Source organism: Sus scrofa, chromosome 1, assembly GCF_054392235.1.
Source record: "Sus scrofa isolate SSC_HxYL_T2T_F1_AM1 chromosome 1, Sscrofa_HxYL_maternal_Yorkshire_Landrace_v2.0, whole genome shotgun sequence".
NCBI classification, from domain to species: Eukaryota; Metazoa; Chordata; class Mammalia; order Artiodactyla; family Suidae; genus Sus; species Sus scrofa.
The window spans coordinates 139,658,506-139,676,072 of record NC_139383.1 but is presented as its reverse complement, the minus strand read 5'-3'; the positions used below and the strand labels follow the sequence as shown (position 1 = coordinate 139,676,072).

Sequence of the window (17,567 nt, the reverse complement as noted above, 5' to 3'; positions counted from 1 at the left end):
CCTCTTCCAGTCCTTGGGGAACCGGGTCTCATCCACCTAGTCTAAAGCCCAGACCAGCCTGCTCAGTCGGCATGATGGCTTGAGGCTGACTGCAGCCTCAGGCTTCCCACCATTGCTTGCGGGATAAGCCCCCTGACCTGAATCTGTCCCCCTTTTCTCTCTTCAAATCTGAAAAAGCTTGTGGACACCCAAGTTAGCCTGGGGGATACAGGAATTTGGGGAAGGAGACAATCCTGCCTGTTTTTCCTCCTTTCAAAAGGATTCTCTTGTCAGAGAACGGGGTCTCTGAACCATGATGACCTTTAGACTGTTGCAGGATTTTAGATGGACTGGCACCTGGAAGGGCACTGGTGTTAACTGTGGAGGGATTTGCCTTGGGTCTGTTCTCCTTGCAGCTGGGCCACAGAGCTGGGTATGGGCACCTGGTCTGCCCAGAGCTGCTAGAGTTGATTGAAGACTGGAGGGAAGGGAGGAGGAAGAAGAAGAGGAACCCTTCCCTGAGTCCAGGTTTCTCTGGCTGAGGCATTATTGAGGGAGTTTCCAATCTCTACCTCATGGCCAGTTCCCTCTAAAGCACAAGATGGTCCCTAAGGTGCCACAATCTTCTCCCCTCAGCCACAAACATACCTACGGAGAGCAAGTGATGAAAATATGAGCCATTGATTAAAAAGCTGAGCAGATGCTCCCACCTCTCAGCCGGTCAACAGTAAGCAAAATAGACACAGCACATGCTCCCAGTGGAGTCCAAATACAGGCAGCACTGCCTGCCCTCCCTCTTCCTCCTTCTCCCTGACACACAGCATGTCTACCCCGAATCTGGGTGCTTATGCCAGAGAGAAAGGGAGCAAGAGATTTAGGCTCATCCGCACTCACCAAGCGCACACGCTCCGTGCCTCGCCCCTTGCTCCCTGTTCCCCTCACTGCATACACAGGGTATCAAACAGGAAAGCATTCAGGGAACCGTTCCCACAGCCTTAGCCGGCAGCAGGGGGAAGAACAACACGACCTCACTCTTCCTGCCCAAAATGAAACAGGAAAGCAGCTCCCGGGCCCTGGGGGGTGGGGGAAACTGGGCTGGGACACGAAGGCGAGATGACGAGGCTCCCATGTGGGGGACAGGTAGGACACCCGCACGCCTGCACGTCCACACCACCAGGCTGTGCTGAGCTGCATGGGCTGCCAGCAACTCAGAGAAGAGCCCTGGAGGATAGCTGGTTGATTAAACCACTCACTGGCTCTGGTACCCTAGGCAGGGAGTTGGGAGAGTCCACAGCACCAGCTTTCTGGGTAAAGAGAGGATCCTTTCATGGACTTGCTCGGCTCAGCTTCAACCTGTAGCGCTTGCCAGACTCCACTTCTAGACATGGCAGAAGCTGAGCCAGGCACTTGGGGGTGTGAACAGGCCACAGTGGAAGCCCTTCTCTTCCCAAAACTTCCAGGAGGTTACTCCCTGAGGGTCCAGCCCCTTCTCTTGGGTAAGGTTCCTAAGACTGACGGAGTGTTGAGGAGTACAGGAGAGGTCCCAAGCTTGGCAGAAACATGGCCAGATGATAACTATAGACTCACTGTGAAGTACTGTCCATGGCTTAGCAAATACCCATGTTTAATCTGCATGGGTATTTCACAAGAGAATTCAGAACATAGCAGTTCCTTGTCCTGCAGGCAGTGCCCCCTCTGTAAAGGATAAGTATGACCCCAGGGTGACCTGCAGCTCTGAGGACAGCTGCTTTTCCAGGGCCAACTGGCTGGTATCCCTGTAGGGAGGTGAGGCAGGGAAAGGCTGTGAAGAGGGGAATGCCTTTATGCATTTGCTCAGCTAGGGTTCCCTCTCCTGCCTCAGGGCCACAGCCAGACTGGTTAGGGAGTAGTAAACAAGGACAGTGGTTCCTACTTCCCCCCACCTCCCCGCCACCGCCGCCCAGGACTAGATAAGGCGACCAAACTCAAGTAGTATGAACGCTTCACCTCTCGCGGGGACCCACAGGGTTCTCCCCACCTCTCCCTGTGGGTCTGCCAGATGGTGAGCCAGCCCTGTGTCCCACGTGGCCCGCTGCATTCCGGGAAGGGATGGAAGTGATTCACGCAGGGAACTGTGAGTGTCTCTTCCCGGGGAGAGGATGCGCCTGGGAGGCCCTGGCCGGCCGCGCCCTCCCTCGCACCCAGGGCGCACGGCGCTGCCGGATCCCGGAGGGCCTGGAGCACCGAGCGGCGGAAGACGCAGGTGCGGCGCACTGGCTCGGGTCAGCCCTCCACCTGCCGCCGCCCCGGGCGCCCCCGGCGCCCCATCCCCCCCTCCCCGCGCTCTTTGTTACAGCCCGACTTCCTGTTTGCGGCCTCCCGACCCCGGCTCACTTCCCGGGCCGGGAAGCCGCCGAAGGCCGCGAGTTTCTCGGAGACTCTCCGCCCGCTCGGCTCCGCCTTCTGCAGCCCGGAATCCCGCCCTTGCCTGGGAGCCCGCGGCGGGCCGCGGCCGCGCGTAGTCGGCATCGCAGGCGGGCCAGAGGGCGGGACCGCTCGGGCCCCGCTTGTCCGGCACCAGGGGGCGCTGTGCAGTCGCGGGGCTGCGCGCAGCCAGGGCCCGCAGTCGCCGGCCCAGGCTCTGAGGTCAACCTTTCTCGGCCCTGGAGGCCACTGAGACAAGCCGGAGGAGGGGGCAGCCGGACGCGACTTTAGTGGTCCTCTTTGCTGCGCAGAGCTCCTTCCAGGCCCTGGGCCCCTAAGCAGAAAGACTAAACTGGAGAAAGCTACGCGTGATACTTTCCCCTAAATACGGTTCAGGATGTCCAAGGAAGTGGTTCATTACTTACCCTGAGCTGTCCTTGCAGCCAGCCCCAATCAAGTGAATTCAGACAGCTCTCTACCCACCCTGCTGTCCTCAGGGTCATCCCTGCCCGCATCCTGAATGCAAAGGAATAGGGCACCGAGTTTGAGTTGGGAGGCTGAAGCTGTCTTCCAGCACCACCTCATTGCCAGGTGACCTGCAACAAGTCCATCCATTTCTTTATTCCTTCCACACTGATTGAGTACTTTTTATATGCCAGGCATTGGTGATAAAATATGGTCTCAGGAGTTACCTGGTGGCCTAGCAGTTAAGGATTCTACATTGTCACTGCTGTGTCCTGTCGGATCCAGGCCTGACCCACATGCCAGGAATGCTGCCAAAAATAAAGAGGAGTTCCTGTCATGGTGCAGTGGTTAACGAATCCGACTAGGAACCATGAAGTTTTGGATTCAATCCCTGGCCTGGCTCAGTGGGTTAAGGATCCAGTGTTTCTGTGAGCTGTGGTGTCGGTTGCAGACGCAGCTTGGATCTGGCGTTGCTGTGGCTGTGATGGTGTAGGCTGGCAGCTACAGCTCCGATTAGACCCTTAGCCTGGGAACCTCCATAGGCCGAAGGTGGGGCCCTAGAAAAGACAAAAAGACAAAAAAAAAAAAAAAAGAGAGAGAAAGGAAGGGAGGAAGGAAGAAGAGTTGAGAATTTAAAAAAAAGGAGTTCCCTGGTGGCTTAACGGATTAAGGATCTGGCATTGCCATTGCAGCAGCTTGGGTCACTGCTGTAGCACACTTCGATCCCTGGCCTGGGAACTTCCACATGCCATGGGCACAGCCAAAAAAAGAGGCACACACACATACATATATAAATATACATCTAAATATAAATATACACACACATGTATAAATACACACACACACAGTCTCTGCCCAAGGAAGCTAATCATCTAGTTAATTATCTTTAAGTTCTCAGAAGATTATAATACCTCTTGGACATTACTAAGAGGTTGAAAAGAGTTAGTAAATGAAATTTTTTTTTTGTCTTTTTTTTTGTATTTTTGAGGGCCGCACCTGCGGCATATGGAAGTTCCCAGGCTAGGGGTCCAATTGGAGCTGTAGCCGCCGGCCTAAGCCAGAGCCACAGCAACGCCAGATCCGAGCCGCATCTGTAACCTACACCACAGCTCATGGCAACGCCGGATCCTTACCCAATGAGAAAGGCCAGGGATCAAACCCACAACCTCATGATTGACTAGTTGGGTGCGTTAACCACGGAGCCACGATGGGAATTCCTAAATGAAAATATTTGTGGAGTTCCCGTCGTGGTGCAGTGGTTAACGAATCCGACTAGGAACCATAAGGTTGCGGGTTCGGTCCCTGCCCTTGCTCAGTGGGTTAATGATCCTGCGTTGCCATGAGCTGTGGTGTAGGTCGCAGACGCGGCTCGGATCCCGCGTTGCTGTGGCTCTGGTGTAGGCCGGTGGCTGCAGCTCCGATTAGACCCCTAGCCTGGGAATCTCCATATGCCGCAGGAGCGGCCCAAGAAATAGCAAAAAAAGACAAAAAAAAAAAAAAAAAGAAAATATTTGTGAGTAACAGGTCTCCCCTACAGGGTGGTTAATCCCCAGACTGATACGAGCAAACCACTTTCAAGAGCTTCTACAATCTCAGCCCACAGGATGGAGCTGGGCTAAAGGAGACTGGAGTCTGATTGGATAGTCCCAGCAGTAGCCCTAGCACCAAGGAGGCAGCTGAGATGCCAGGTTGCCTCCACTACTTCTTCTCTTTGTGTCCCTGCATTTAAGGAACACCGCTAGTCTAAGTTAACCTCCTCTGACCTGTGGAGTAGCAGAAAGGAGACCTGGCCTGTAGGAAGTCCTCAAGAGCCCCTGACCCCTTGGAGATCTGCCTTAAGTGGCTTTTGCCCCTGCTCCTGTTAGCACTCTGGCCAAGAGTGGGCTCAGGATGTACCCTTCATCCCCAAAGATCCTCTCAGGCCATGGTGCAGGATCCACACAAAGTTAGTGGAAGCTATGGCCAGGTACAGGATAATTAGCATCTCAGGAGTATGGATTTAGCAACAGGTCAGCTCTGGGCCCAAGTCTGTCCTGTGTCATGGCACCCCCTGCAGGGCAAAGCCAAAGCCTTGCCAGGCATGGCCAGCCTATCTCCAGTGATCTCACCTCCTGACTCAGGTTGGAGGCAAAGCAGGCCCTCGGGGTTAGCAGACAGGTCCATGCCTTGGCCCTTACGATGATTGTTGTCCCTTTTATACAATGGCAGATATCTGGGCCAGGCCCATTCTACTAGGCCAGGACTGTTCAGTTTCACCTCCATCAGTGACTCCTTCACTCGGTGCTTCCTCTTCTAACTCTCTGGTTAGAAAACATACAAAAGAGATCTAAAAAGTTCTGGGATGTCCTGCACATTTGCAGTAGGCAGTAGGCCCCTGGGGATGGTGTCCCAGCTGCTGTTATTTAAGGGGCGTTACTTCCCTTTTTTTGGCCGCACCTGTGGCATGCAGAAGTTCCCAGGCCAGGGGCTGAACCCAAGCCACAGCAGTGACCCTAGCCACTGACAATGCCAGGTCTTTAACCCGCTGCACCACAAGAGAACTCCAAGGGGCTTTACTTCCTTAGATTTCAGAGTCTGTCCCAGAGTCAGGCCCCTTTTGAGCAGCCATATTTCTCCACATGGGCTGTTTTTCTAGAGTTTTCTCTTTTTTTTTTTCCCCTTTCCCTCCTTCCTCCCTCTCTCTTTCTTTCTTTCTGCCACACTTGCAGCATATGGAAGTTCCTGGGCTAGGGGTCAAATCAGAGCTGCAGCTGCCAGCCTACACCACAGCCACAGCAACAATGGATCCGAATCACATCTGCGATCTCTGCAGCAGCTTTTGGCAACAGGGGATCCTTAACCCACTGAGCAAGGCCAGAGATCAAACCTACATCCTCACAGAGACAATATCAGGTCTTTATCTGCTGAGCCATAACAGGAACTCCTAGGGTTTTTCTCTAAAGCCATGTCCTACCACACTCCAGTGTTTCTATGGGGGCTGACATTTGACTCTGACCCCGTGGGTCTACCCTCTGTGCAGCCCAGCCCTGTTACTCCCACTGCTCCCCAGTGCAATTTACCTCAGCTCTGAGCCGGCCACTTCCTGCCTCCCAAACTACATTTTGATCTCTCCTTGGAATTGAGAGGGAGATCCCACCTCTCAATCCTCTGTTGGAGCCCTGGACCCTGCCCTTCCAGGTGGACTAGGCCCAAGACCTGAATAACTGGAACACTGGCCACTGCAGGGTGCCCTTTCAGCTGTGTCTTTCTCCCTCCTTGGCAACTAGAGATGGGCAGGGAGCCTGGTTTTCCCACTATCCCATGCACTCCTCTGCCAGGACACAAGGAATCTTTCAAGTCCCTGCTTTTGTGGATAGGGGACTAAGCAGCCTTCCCCCTTGGCCCTAGATTTGGTTGGTCTAACCATCAGAGCAGCTGTCTTCTCCTCTTCTCTCTCTCTTCTGAGGTGGACTGTATCAAGGGATTCAAATACTCCTTCCCAGGCTTTGCCAGAGAGTTAGTAGGACTTATGTCCCTTTTGCAAGTGGGCCAAGGACCTGAGGACATATTTCTCTCTCAGAGGTTTGCAGGAGGCATAGCCCTTCATAGACTGTGGACTAACTAACTAACTAATTAATTAAAGTGCCCCTCTGCCAACATACAAAGAAAATCTCTCTCTTTGCTCAAGCAACTATTCTATATATATATTTTTTTCTTTTTAGGGCTGCATGTGCAGTATATGGAAGTTCCAAGGCTAGGGGCTGAATTGGAGCTGTAGCTGCCGGCTACATCATAGCCACAGCAACAGCCACATCTGTGACTTATGCTGCAGCTTGCAGCAACACAGGATCTTTAACCCCTCAGCAAGGCCAGGGATTGAACCTGCATCCTCACAGACATTACGTTGGGTTCCTAACCCACTGAGCCACAAAGGGAACTCTGCAACTACTCTATTAATTGTGTGCTTGGGAGTTCCTGTCGTGGTGTAGCAGAAACGAATCCAACTGGGAACCATGAGGTTACAGGTTTTATCCCTGGCTTCGCTCAGTGCGTTAAGGATCTGGTGTTGCCCTGAGCTGTGGTGTAGATCCCAGACATGGCTCGGATCTGGCATTGCTGTGGCTCTGGTGTAGTCTGGCAGCTACAGACTGTAGCCTGGGAACCTCCATATGCCGAAGGTGTGGCCCAAAAAAGACAAAAAGACAAAAAAATTAAAAAAAATTTTTTTAAATAGTGTGCTTGGGTTTCTTTACAATAACAACAAAATATCAGAAAGAGAAAGTTTCAAAAAAAATTCCATTTAAAATGGCATCTAAAGAAAACAAAACAAAACAAAACCTAGGAATATACTTAACCAAGGAGGTGAAAGACCTATATGCCAAACATTGATAGAGAGAGGTAATTGAAGATAATTCAAAGAAATGGAAAGATATCCTATGCTCTAGGATTGGAAGACTTAATATTGTTAAAATAGCTACAATACCCAAAGCAAACTACAGATGTAATGTGACCCCTATCAAAACACCCAAAACATGTTTCACAGAACTAGAACAAAATAATTCTAAAATTTATATGGAACCACAAAAGACCCAGGATTGGCAAAGCGATCCTAAGGAAAAAGAACAAAGCTGGAGGCCTAACCCTCCCAGGCCTCAGACAATACTACAAAACTATAGTAATCAAAACAGCATGGTTACTGGCACCAAAAACAGACATTTAGACCAATGGAACAGAATAAAGAGCCCAGAAATAAACCTATCACTTATGGTCAATTAATCTTCGACAAAGGAGGTAAGAATATACAATGGGAAAAAGATGGTCTCTTCAGCAAGTGGTTCTGGGAAGGCAGGAAGATGCATGGAAATCAATGAAGTTAGAACATGCCCTCCCATCAGACACAAAAATAAACTCAGAATGGCTTAGAGATGTAAATATTAGCTGACATCATAAAACTCCTAGGAGAGAACATAGGCAAAAACATTCTTGGACATAAATTTTACCAATATTTTCTTAGGTTAGTCTCCCAAGGCAATAGAAATAAAAGCAAAAATAAACAAATGTGACCGAATCAAACTTAAAAGCTTTTTGCAGGAGTTCCCTTATGGCGGAGCAGGGTAGGATCCAGCATTGTCACTTCAGTGTCCTGGGTCACTGCTGTAGTGTAAGTTCAATCGCTGGCCCAGGAAATTCCACAAGCTGTGGGCATGACAAAAAATAAAAGATTTTGCATAGCAAAGGAAATCATCAACAAAATGAAAAGACAACGTATGTATGGCATGGGAGAAAATATTTGTAAACAAAGCAACCAACAAAGGGGTAACACCCAAAATATACAAACAGCTAATATAACACAGTATCAATAAAACAAACAACTCAATCAAAAAATGGGCAGAGGAATTAACTGCAGTGCAGTGGGTTAAGAATAGGACTGCAGTAGCTCAGGTTGCTGTGGAGGTACAGGTTCGATCCTTGGCTTGGGAACTTCCACATGCCATGGGTAGGCCATAAACAGAAAAAAAAAAAAATACATAAGCAACAAGGATTTACTGTATAGCACAAGGAATTATAGTCAATATCTTATAATCACCTATAATGTCAAGTAATATGAAATAGATAAATATATACATGTATATATAACTGAATCACTGATGTACATCCAAAATTAACACAATATTGTGTCTATTTATTTATTTACTTATTTATTTTTATGGCCTCACCTGTGGCATATGGAACTCCCAGGCTAGGTGTTGAATTGGAGGTACAGCTGCCAGTCTACACCACAGCCACAGCAAAGCTGGATCTGAGCTGCACCAGTGATCTACATGCATCTTGCAGAAAGTGAAAACTCTGGCATAAAAACAATAAGGAGCAATGTCTACTGAGTGCTTACACATGCCAGGTGTTATTTCTTTCAATCCTCATCAGAACCTACAAGGTAGGTACTATTATTCCCAATTTCACAGTTTAGAAAACTGAGGACTAGAGACAGGGTCACCCTGATGGTAAATGGTGGAACTAGGCTCAACTTTGGACAAGCCGAGCTTAGAGCCCATATCTGGGAAGGTTTTCCATCCCTCTGGAATCAGCAGCTTCATAAAGCAACTTCATCATTTAGCATAATAAATTCACACGATCCCCTGGCTTCTAATGGTTCTGGGAAGGTGGGAAGATACATGGAAATCAATGAAGTTAGAACATGCCCTCACATCGTTGTTTCAGAGAATGGTGCCCACCAACACCAGGCGTTGATTGCAGGGACTGGAACGAGAAGTGAGAAAGAACAGATCATAAGGAAATGAGACGTGACCTCCTGAAAGAACAATAAGGAAGGATTACTTTGGGAAAAGCTCACCAAAGGAAGCTACTGTATATGCATCACCTGCAAATCATGTGTGACTCTGAAGGTGGAGGCAATACTCATCACCTCTCACGAGCTAGTACCTCTGTGGGCATGACGTCTGCAGCCCCTCCCTGTGGGGATTTTAGGAGGAAAGATGGGTTGGTTGCTGCAGATGTTGGAGAGGAACTGGCTGATGTGGGTGGTTTACTGCCTGGGAATGTCCCCCTGGGAGGGAAGGAGACAGATGTTGGCAAGGATAAGAAAGGAATGGGAACAGGGGAGGCAAGTTCCTGGGAAGATGGCCAAGACCCCTGGGCCAACTTTTGTGGGGATTCCTATTTTGAGAGGGTCAAGGTTGAATCTGTCTGGCAGGATTCCTCCTCTGTGGAACCCAAGTGCCCTGGCCTTTTCCAAGAGCTTCTCTTCTTCTACTTACCTTTGCAGAGAACCTCCAATGAACTAGCACTGTGTTGGTTCCCTTGGGCCCTCAAAGATGAAGTCTGCTCTTAGGGAACTCTCAAGTTTATGGGAGGCAGGATGTCAAATGCCCACCAGCAAGGAGACTCTGGGGCTGGACTGTATGCCTTGGGCCCCAGGCTCTGAGACTTGCTGTTGCGTCACCGCGGCGGGTTACCTGACTTTCCTGTGTTCCAGTCTGCTCATCTGTGAAATAATATTTATCTAACAAAGCAGCAGAGAAGTTTGTAATTAGAATTGATGTAAAAGTGCTTGGCAGACTGCCTAGTTCATATAAGCACTCAAATGTTTCTGTTCTAAGTATGAGGTGGAAAGGACAGAAGTGAGGTAAGGGATCTGGGAGCAGAGGAGGGAGAGCCTAACTCTGCCTGGAGCAAGAGCTGGTTACTGATGACCTCACCAAAGGAGTTATTAAAACCTGGAGCTTTTTTGTTTGTTTGTTTTGTTTGTTTGTTTAGGGCTGCACTTTCGGCATATGGAAGTTCCTGGGCTAGAAGTTGAATTGGAGCTGCACTGCCGGCCTACACTACAGCCACAGCAACTCAGGGTCTGAGCCACATCTGTGACCTACACCACAGTGGTGGCAATGCTGATCCTTAACCCACTGTGCCAGGCTGGGGATGGAACCCTTGCCACCACAAAGACAACACCAGGTACTTAACCTGCTGTGCCGTAGTGGGAACTCCTGCTTTAATAGTTTGAATCATAGTGCATGTGACAGTTGCTCTTTTGCTTTTCTTTTTTTTTTGCCTTACTATGCAATCATAAGCATTTTTATTACATTATCTTCCTAACGGATTTTTATTTAAAAAAATTTTCCCCTAAATATAGGAGGTTTATATTCTCTTTAAAAACTTCTAGACAATCTGAATTGGTACAAAAAAGAAAGTGCAGGGTTCTCCTGTGTCCAGAAGGTTAAGGATCCAGCATTGTCACTGCAGCCACTTATGTTGCTGCTGTGGCTGGGGATGGATACCTGGCCTGGGAATTTCTACTTGCTGCAGGTGTGGCCAAAAAAAAAAAAAAGAGAAAGTCCTACTATTCAGAGATAATCATTGAGCATTTTTATGTGTTCTTCTAGATTTTTTTCTATGCAAATAACACATGCCATCTTTTTAAGTTTAAATCATTATATTAGGTTATTTTAAAATCTGTTTTTCACTTAATTATATATTCATCATAGATTCTAATGACTGTATACAGATTTAATTTTATGTCTATATTAAATTTATGTAACAATTCATCTATTGCTGGATATTAAGTTGTGTGTGTATATCTGCAGTATGTGGATCAACCATAATTACTTAAACATTTAGCTATTTTTGGATATTTAAGTAGCTTTTCTTCTTTTGTTTTTGGTATAGTGTTGGAGACCACAGAATAGCTGAACTCTGCAGAAGGCGAATATCTATGGATTAGAGTTCTAAAGTACAGAGTCTCCTTCAAAGACAAGATAAAGGACTTATGTATTAACCATGTTATTCTATAAGCAGCTGCACTATGTCCTAAGGATACCCCCTTTGATATCACTAAGAAGATAACCTTGTTATTGCCTATGCCTGTTCCTGCCCACTAATCTTGTCACCTTCCTTAATCCCACTAATAATCGCATCACCTTTCTTAATAAAAATCATGAGGGCTAAAACCTAGGCACCTGCACATCCCTCTTCCAGGATTCCCCGTTGCCTTGCAGCACTGGATGCGGCAGTATAGTAAATAACAATGCACTGAAAAATCTTGAGGAATTTGGCTTTTCCCATATTTTGAATAATTTCCTGGAGTGGAAGTATTAGGTCAAAGGGCAGGGACATTTTATGATTCTCGATTTGTATCACCAAGTTGCTTTTTCAAAGGGCTATTTTGTCAATACAGATACTCCCAGCAATGTGTTAGTACCAGTTTCCCACTTTCCACCCCACTACTCACAAGGTGGTAGATGGAGGGGGGAATATTTTCCTAAGCAGCTAGCAGCAAAGGAGGTGCTCAAATGGACTAAAGGGGACAGGATAGAGAGGAGAAGAGAAGAGGGGAGACTGAACATGGGGAATGGAGAGAAAGAGAAAAATAACCAGAAATGACCATTTGCCTGTATTTTTTCCAACTGGAAAAATTATTCATGCTCCTCGTTTTTGGGTTTTTTACCCAAATTTTTCCACAAATATTTACTTTTAACATGGAAAGTCTTAGTCTGGTGACAGGCTCTGCTAACAGTTTAGGTACATTATTTCTTTAACTAATTTTTTTTTTTGGCTGTGCCTGTGGCATGTGGAAGTTTGCAGGATAGGAATCAAACCCACTTCACAGCAGCAATCCAAGCCACAGAAGAAGCAACACCAGATACTTAAACTGTTGTGCCACAAGATAACTCCCATCTTTTACTAATATTAATGTGTTACTTGTTTTGTTTTTAAAGATCTAGCTTCATACTATACACTCCATAGTCCAACATTCCTACTGGAAAATATATCTTAGGCACCTTTGGAATGGTTCAGTGTGCAGATAATTTTTAGTTTAAATATCTAATTAGAACCGTATGAGAAGCAATACTGTCATTTTCCCTGCCAGGGGCCTCACCCTGTTCCTATCAGGAGTCCCTCGGAGCCAGTTCTACCGCCTCTGCTTCCCTTTTCCAGTCAGACAGCCCCTGGCCGCTGCTTAGAAAGTTAACCTCAGGTGGCCTGTGGACCTTCTGTGGGTCGGGAAGCCAGTAGCCAAGGGCAAAGGGCCCCTACAGTCCTCTGGGTGCCTCAATTTGACCCTCCTTGCTGTCGGGTCAGAACTAAACCCATCGCCTTGAGGCATAACTGGCCCAGCTTTCCTGTCTTTATGGCTTTTCTCTGCAGGTCCGGTCACTACCTTCAAAATGAAGACGGCACTTCCAAGCGCTCTGACCCGCTTTCCCTTGAGACTATTTGGGCTCAACGGCGTCCCATTCCTAGCCCGGGGCGTAGCCCTCACGTGAGGCCCATAAGCTTGGGACGCCGGGTCTGACTCAGTCTCTCGCAGCCTCTGCAAAACCCCTTGCCAACCCCGTGACTCAGTTTCTCCACTTGCTCACGCGCGCCAACGGCGTGAGGCACCTGTGCGGAATGCGGAGGTGCCTCCAACAGCTTCTCCAGGGTACATGCTCCCAGGCCAAGTCCCAGAGACGGGCATTTACGCCGCCCAGAGCGCTCCTTCTGGATGTGTCCTGCACTGGCCTTGGTAATGAGTTCGTGCAGCCGGAGGTGGCAGTGACTCCGCCAGGTGCACCGGCAGGACTGCTTGGGAGATACAGGCCTGAGGCCCGACCGCCATGGTTCCCGAGGGACCCAGGCCATGGAGGGGCTGCCGTCGAGACGACCGGTGCCCGTGTCCGTGCCCACTGCCCGCCGCCTGACGCAATCCGAGGCACCCTTGCTGCATGCGGGAGCTGGGGAAACCTCCCCCGCCGTTGCATCACTCCTCAAGGTTTGCTACTGAGGTGGAGCTGAACCAATCAGCCGGAGAGCTGGGCCTGGGACAGGCCGCGCAGTTACCCACTCAGAGGGCTCCGCGGTTAACCGAGCAGCAAAGTACGAAGGTGATTGGCCAGAAGAGATTTGTCCCGCCCCAATAACCGCGGCAGCTGGCAAAGGTAGGTGGGGCTTCCTGGCCGGAGGGTTTAAAGGGTGCCTCGGACCGGGCCGCGCAGCTGGAGCGACCAAGCGGTGCCAGGCCAGGTGTGCGCGTCCGTCGGTCCTTCCGTGCCCCCGCCGGAGACCAGCCCCGGAGGCCGCCCGGGCCCGTCCCTGTGCCCGGCACCATGAAGCAAGAGTCTGCAGCCCAGAACACCCCGCCAGCCTCACCGTCCCCCTCGCCGCACCCCCAGGACGACAGCGACCCCCAAGCGTTGTGGATTTTCGGGTACGGCTCCCTGGTGTGGAGGCCCGACTTCGCCTACAGCGACAGCCGGGTGGGCTTCGTGCGCGGCTACAGCCGCCGCTTCTGGCAGGGAGACACCTTCCATCGGGGCAGTGACAAGATGGTGAGCATGCAACCATGCCCGAGTGAATGAAGAGGCTGGGGGCAGAATAGTGGGCTCCTTACCCATGCCCTGGAATGTCCGGGCCCGTTTGGGCAGAGGGTGACTCCATCCTGATGGGGGAAATGTGACCTGTTGGGGGGACGGGGGGGCGGGGGGCGTGGGGCGGGTGTTCTGGCTTAAATTTTTGTGCCTAGTGGGTCACTGTATAATGGCTCCAGTCTGATCCTGTCGACCACCGTATTGATGAATATTTTTGATTGCAAATCTGAGCCACTGCCATGTCTATTTCTCCTGCACTGGCTCTCTGAGGCCTGGGACAGAAGGGTTAATAAGGATTTCTTCAACCACTGATGGCAGAGCTCATTCCTAACTTGTTTCCCCCCCACCCCCACCCCCCAACCTCTCTTCTCTCCTTAGCCTGGTCGTGTGGTAACCCTCCTTGAAGATTGTGAGGTAAGTGCCAGAGTCAAGAGAGAAACCCAGCATGGAGGGATGTGGGTCCTTGGCTGCAGCCTAGATTAGATGTCCCTCTGGCTGAGGGGAAGGGTGGTCTTGGTAAGCTCTTCTCACAAGAATCACCTGAGGATCTTGTTAAAAATGTAGATTTTAGGAGTTCTTTTATGGCTGTGGCACAGTGTGTTAAAGAGCTGGCATTTTTACTGCAGTGGCTCAGGTCACTGCTGTGGCATGGGTTGGATCCCTGGCCCAAGAACTTCCACATGCCGTGGGTGTGACAAAAAAATAAAAATTTTAAAAATGTAGGTTTTTGGAGTTCCTGTTGTGGTGCAGTGGAAACGAATCCAACTAGGAACCATGAAGTTGTGTGTTCGATCCCTGGCCTCGCTCAGTGGGTTAAGGATCTGGTATTGCTGTGAGCTGTGGTGCAGGTCGCAGATTCTGCTCAGATCTGGTGTGGCTGTAGTATAGGCTGGCAACTGTAGCTCCAATTAGACCCCTAGCCTGGGAACCTCCATATGCCGCAGGCGTGGCCCTAAAAGAAAAAAAAAAAAGTAGATTTTAATTTAATAACATTTAGTGTGGACTGAAACTCATTCCTAACAAGCTTACAGGTGATGCCAATGGTTCTCAGACATTACTCTAATAGGATTTCTGTTCTTGAGACCAACTTATCAAAACCCTATTAAGGGAGAATGGGGGCTTGATGAATTTCTACTAGAGGGCTCATCAGCCCTCTGTCAACCTTCCTTAACAGAGCAGAGTCCTGGGGGGTGGGCCGAGAAGGAGCTGTGTGACTGACCTCGGTGCCCATGTTTTCTCCTAGGGCTGCACTTGGGGCGTGGTGTACCAGGTGCGTGGAGAGCAGGTGAATGAGGCCCTGAAGTACCTGAATGTGCGGGAGGCAGTGCTCGGTGGCTATGACACCAAGGAGGTCACCTTCTACCCTCAAGATAGCCCTGACCAACCACTCAAGGCACTGGCCTACGTGGCCACCCCGCAGAACCCTGGTTACCTGGGCCCTGCGCCCGAGAAGGCCATCGCTACACAGATCCTGGCCTGCCGAGGCTTCTCTGGCCACAACCTTGAGTACTTGCTACGCCTGGCGGACTTCATGCAGCTCTGTGGGCCCCAGGCACAGGACGAGCACCTGGCAGCCATCGTGGATGCTGTAGGAACCATGCTGCCCTGCTTCTGCCCCACTGAGCAGGCTTTGGCACTGGTCTGAGGGGCTGAGCCCCTGCAGGGAGTGCCTACGTGGATGCTGAGGCCAGGTCCCCACTCCAGTGCACACAGACAGACTTGACACAGCTGGGGCCCTCTGAGAGACCTTGGTGGTTGGCTGGGAGCCTCTCTTAAGCCCCTGCCTGTCTGCCCCAGCCCCCAGCTCTCTTGCTTGACACTGACTACTTGAAACTTTATTTATTGCACCATGTTGGTGTGGTGGGCAGGGTGGGGGGCCTGCCCTGGACACAGGGGCCCTGCTGAGCGGTGCCCTATCCCAGGCACCTGGTGCCTGACCAGATTCCCCCCAGTGCTGCTGCTAACCCCATACTACCCAGGCCTCTACCTCCCCAGGGAGCCTCCAAGAGCCTTGACCTCTGCCCCCCAGCCCAGACCAACCATTTCATAGCCCCAGAAATACCACTTGCCAAAGGTCCCAGTCTGCTGTTGAGGGTGTGGGAGGGAGTGAGGAGAGGCAGCCCTACAAGAACTGAGGCTCCTGCCAGTCCTGCTCATCCTCCAGGTGCCCAGGGCAGAGCTGGATTTGGAGCCCAGACACAGCTGCTGAGGCTGTATCTGGTCCTCTTACCCATTTGGCTTTGTTTCCCTGTCCCTCTTTCTGTCTGGACCACTCCTGTCTGTCAGTCTATTCCTGGGAAGCTCATTGCTAAAGGCTCTGGAACCTTCCCAGTCTGTCCCATACCTTTATCCATAAACTGATCTCATTATCTATGCTCTGCTGGAATGTGGTTCTTTCTTCAGATCCGGGGTTGGGACCAATAGATGGTAAAGCCCTGAAAGGCTCATAAGTAGGGACAGGGCTCCTGATACATCCCTATCCCCTTCTCCCAGAGAGGGGGCAGCTGAGGACACAGGACTACCAGATTATATCACTCCTGTGACACTATTCACGTCTTAGTGTACACAAAGGATGCCCCCTGAGGCATGCAGAATTCAGCCAGGCAGCTCCACTTGGCTGCCCTGTGAGCAGTCCTTGCCACCCATTTGGTACCCTGCTTCTCCCCCTCAGATGCCCTGAAGAGACTGGCAGGCTTGGAGTTCAGACCAGGTCTTCCTCCAGTTGCAGTGTCAGCTGCTGCCTCTTGTGGACAGTGAGGCTAGACCTCTGGCCTCCTGCTAAAGGAACCATGTAGGTTAAAGGAGCTTAAAGAGTAAGGTGATGACAACTTGTGAGACAATTCTGAAAGTGCAGGTCTGGAGGACCTGGTGGCCCTTAAGTCAAAGGGTGGTCCAGGGGCTCATTCTTATCACCTGGGCCTCTGGTGTGGGTTGTGCCTTCTCACTTATGCTGACCTGCTACGACTCTCGCCCACGGTGGGATGAATTACAAGGTGCCCCCCAGGCAGCTGCTTGTTCACCATCTACATGCCCCTGACTACTCTTCCCTCACCCTGGTCCCCAGGGGCAAATCCCAGCCCCCAAGATCTCAGCCTGGCCCTTGAATCCTCAACTGTAAATGGCCCTTGGGTTCATCCTCTACTTCTGGATCTGCAGAATGGATGAGGGGCCCAGAGGAAGCATTAACAGCAGAAGAGCCTGGCTCCAACCCAGCCTCTTCTTCGTCATTGACCCAGTGACCTCCAGAAAAGTACTCAGCCTCTGAGCTGCTGTGTGGTATGTGTTGCTGCCACTCTTGTTGTGCCTGGTGCCCTGGTTTGGTCTGTGTGTCCCCAGCAGGGTCAGCTCTGAACAAGTTGGGCAACTGTTGTGCCTGGGGAGTGTGCACATGTGTTGGCAGTCTGTGTCTTGGCCATTGATGGGAAAAATGTGGAATCCAGCCAGGTTCTTCTGGGAGCTCAGAACAACACAACAACGGGAGACAGTGGGTGGCAGGGAGCCCTGGGAGGCCACCTCCTGTGCCAGGGCAGGGCCAGACAGCCAGTCTGGGTGTTCACAGTAGAGCCCTGCTCTATACTGAATGGGAGTGTAGAGGGCTGCTTGCTGGCTACACATGGGCTTGCATTCTTCAAGCCATTCATTCAGCAAGTACTTACTAAGCTGCTACTATATGCCAGGCACCCATCTAGGCACTGGGGATATAGCAGGAAAGAAATCCTCTTCAAGGAACTTCAAATGTGACCATTTGACATGAAATGTGTCATGATGGGAATAGAGCACCGGCTTAGAAAGGGCTCTTGTGCCTGAGGGGCTGGTGAGGTGAAGAGAAACTTTCTGGGGGAGAGAATTACGGGGCCAAGCCCTGGGCCTGAGAAGGGG

At 50.5% G+C, this 17,567-nt stretch overlaps 1 protein-coding gene and 1 long non-coding RNA gene across 2 annotated transcripts; one reads left to right on the top strand and one right to left on the bottom strand.

The window, feature by feature from the left end:
- Nucleotides 1–7,037: 7,037 nt before the first annotated feature.
- LOC146406397 (uncharacterized) lies at nt 7,038–13,071 on the bottom strand. The gene is made up of 3 exons (XR_014814467.1): nt 12,724–13,071; nt 8,544–8,673; nt 7,038–8,022 (listed from the first exon to the last, which is right to left on the bottom strand). It is a non-coding gene; the product is annotated as an uncharacterized LOC146406397 (long non-coding RNA).
- A 184-nt stretch (nt 13,072–13,255) lies between these two features.
- CHAC1 (ChaC glutathione specific gamma-glutamylcyclotransferase 1) lies at nt 13,256–16,061 on the top strand. The gene is made up of 3 exons (XM_021084905.2): nt 13,256–13,649; nt 14,067–14,102; nt 14,932–16,061. Exons 1-3 carry the CDS (start codon nt 13,428–13,430, stop codon nt 15,331–15,333), a joined length of 660 nt encoding a protein of 219 aa, XP_020940564.2. The 5' UTR covers nt 13,256–13,427; the 3' UTR covers nt 15,334–16,061.
- The last annotated feature ends 1,506 nt before the right edge of the window (nt 16,062–17,567 follow it).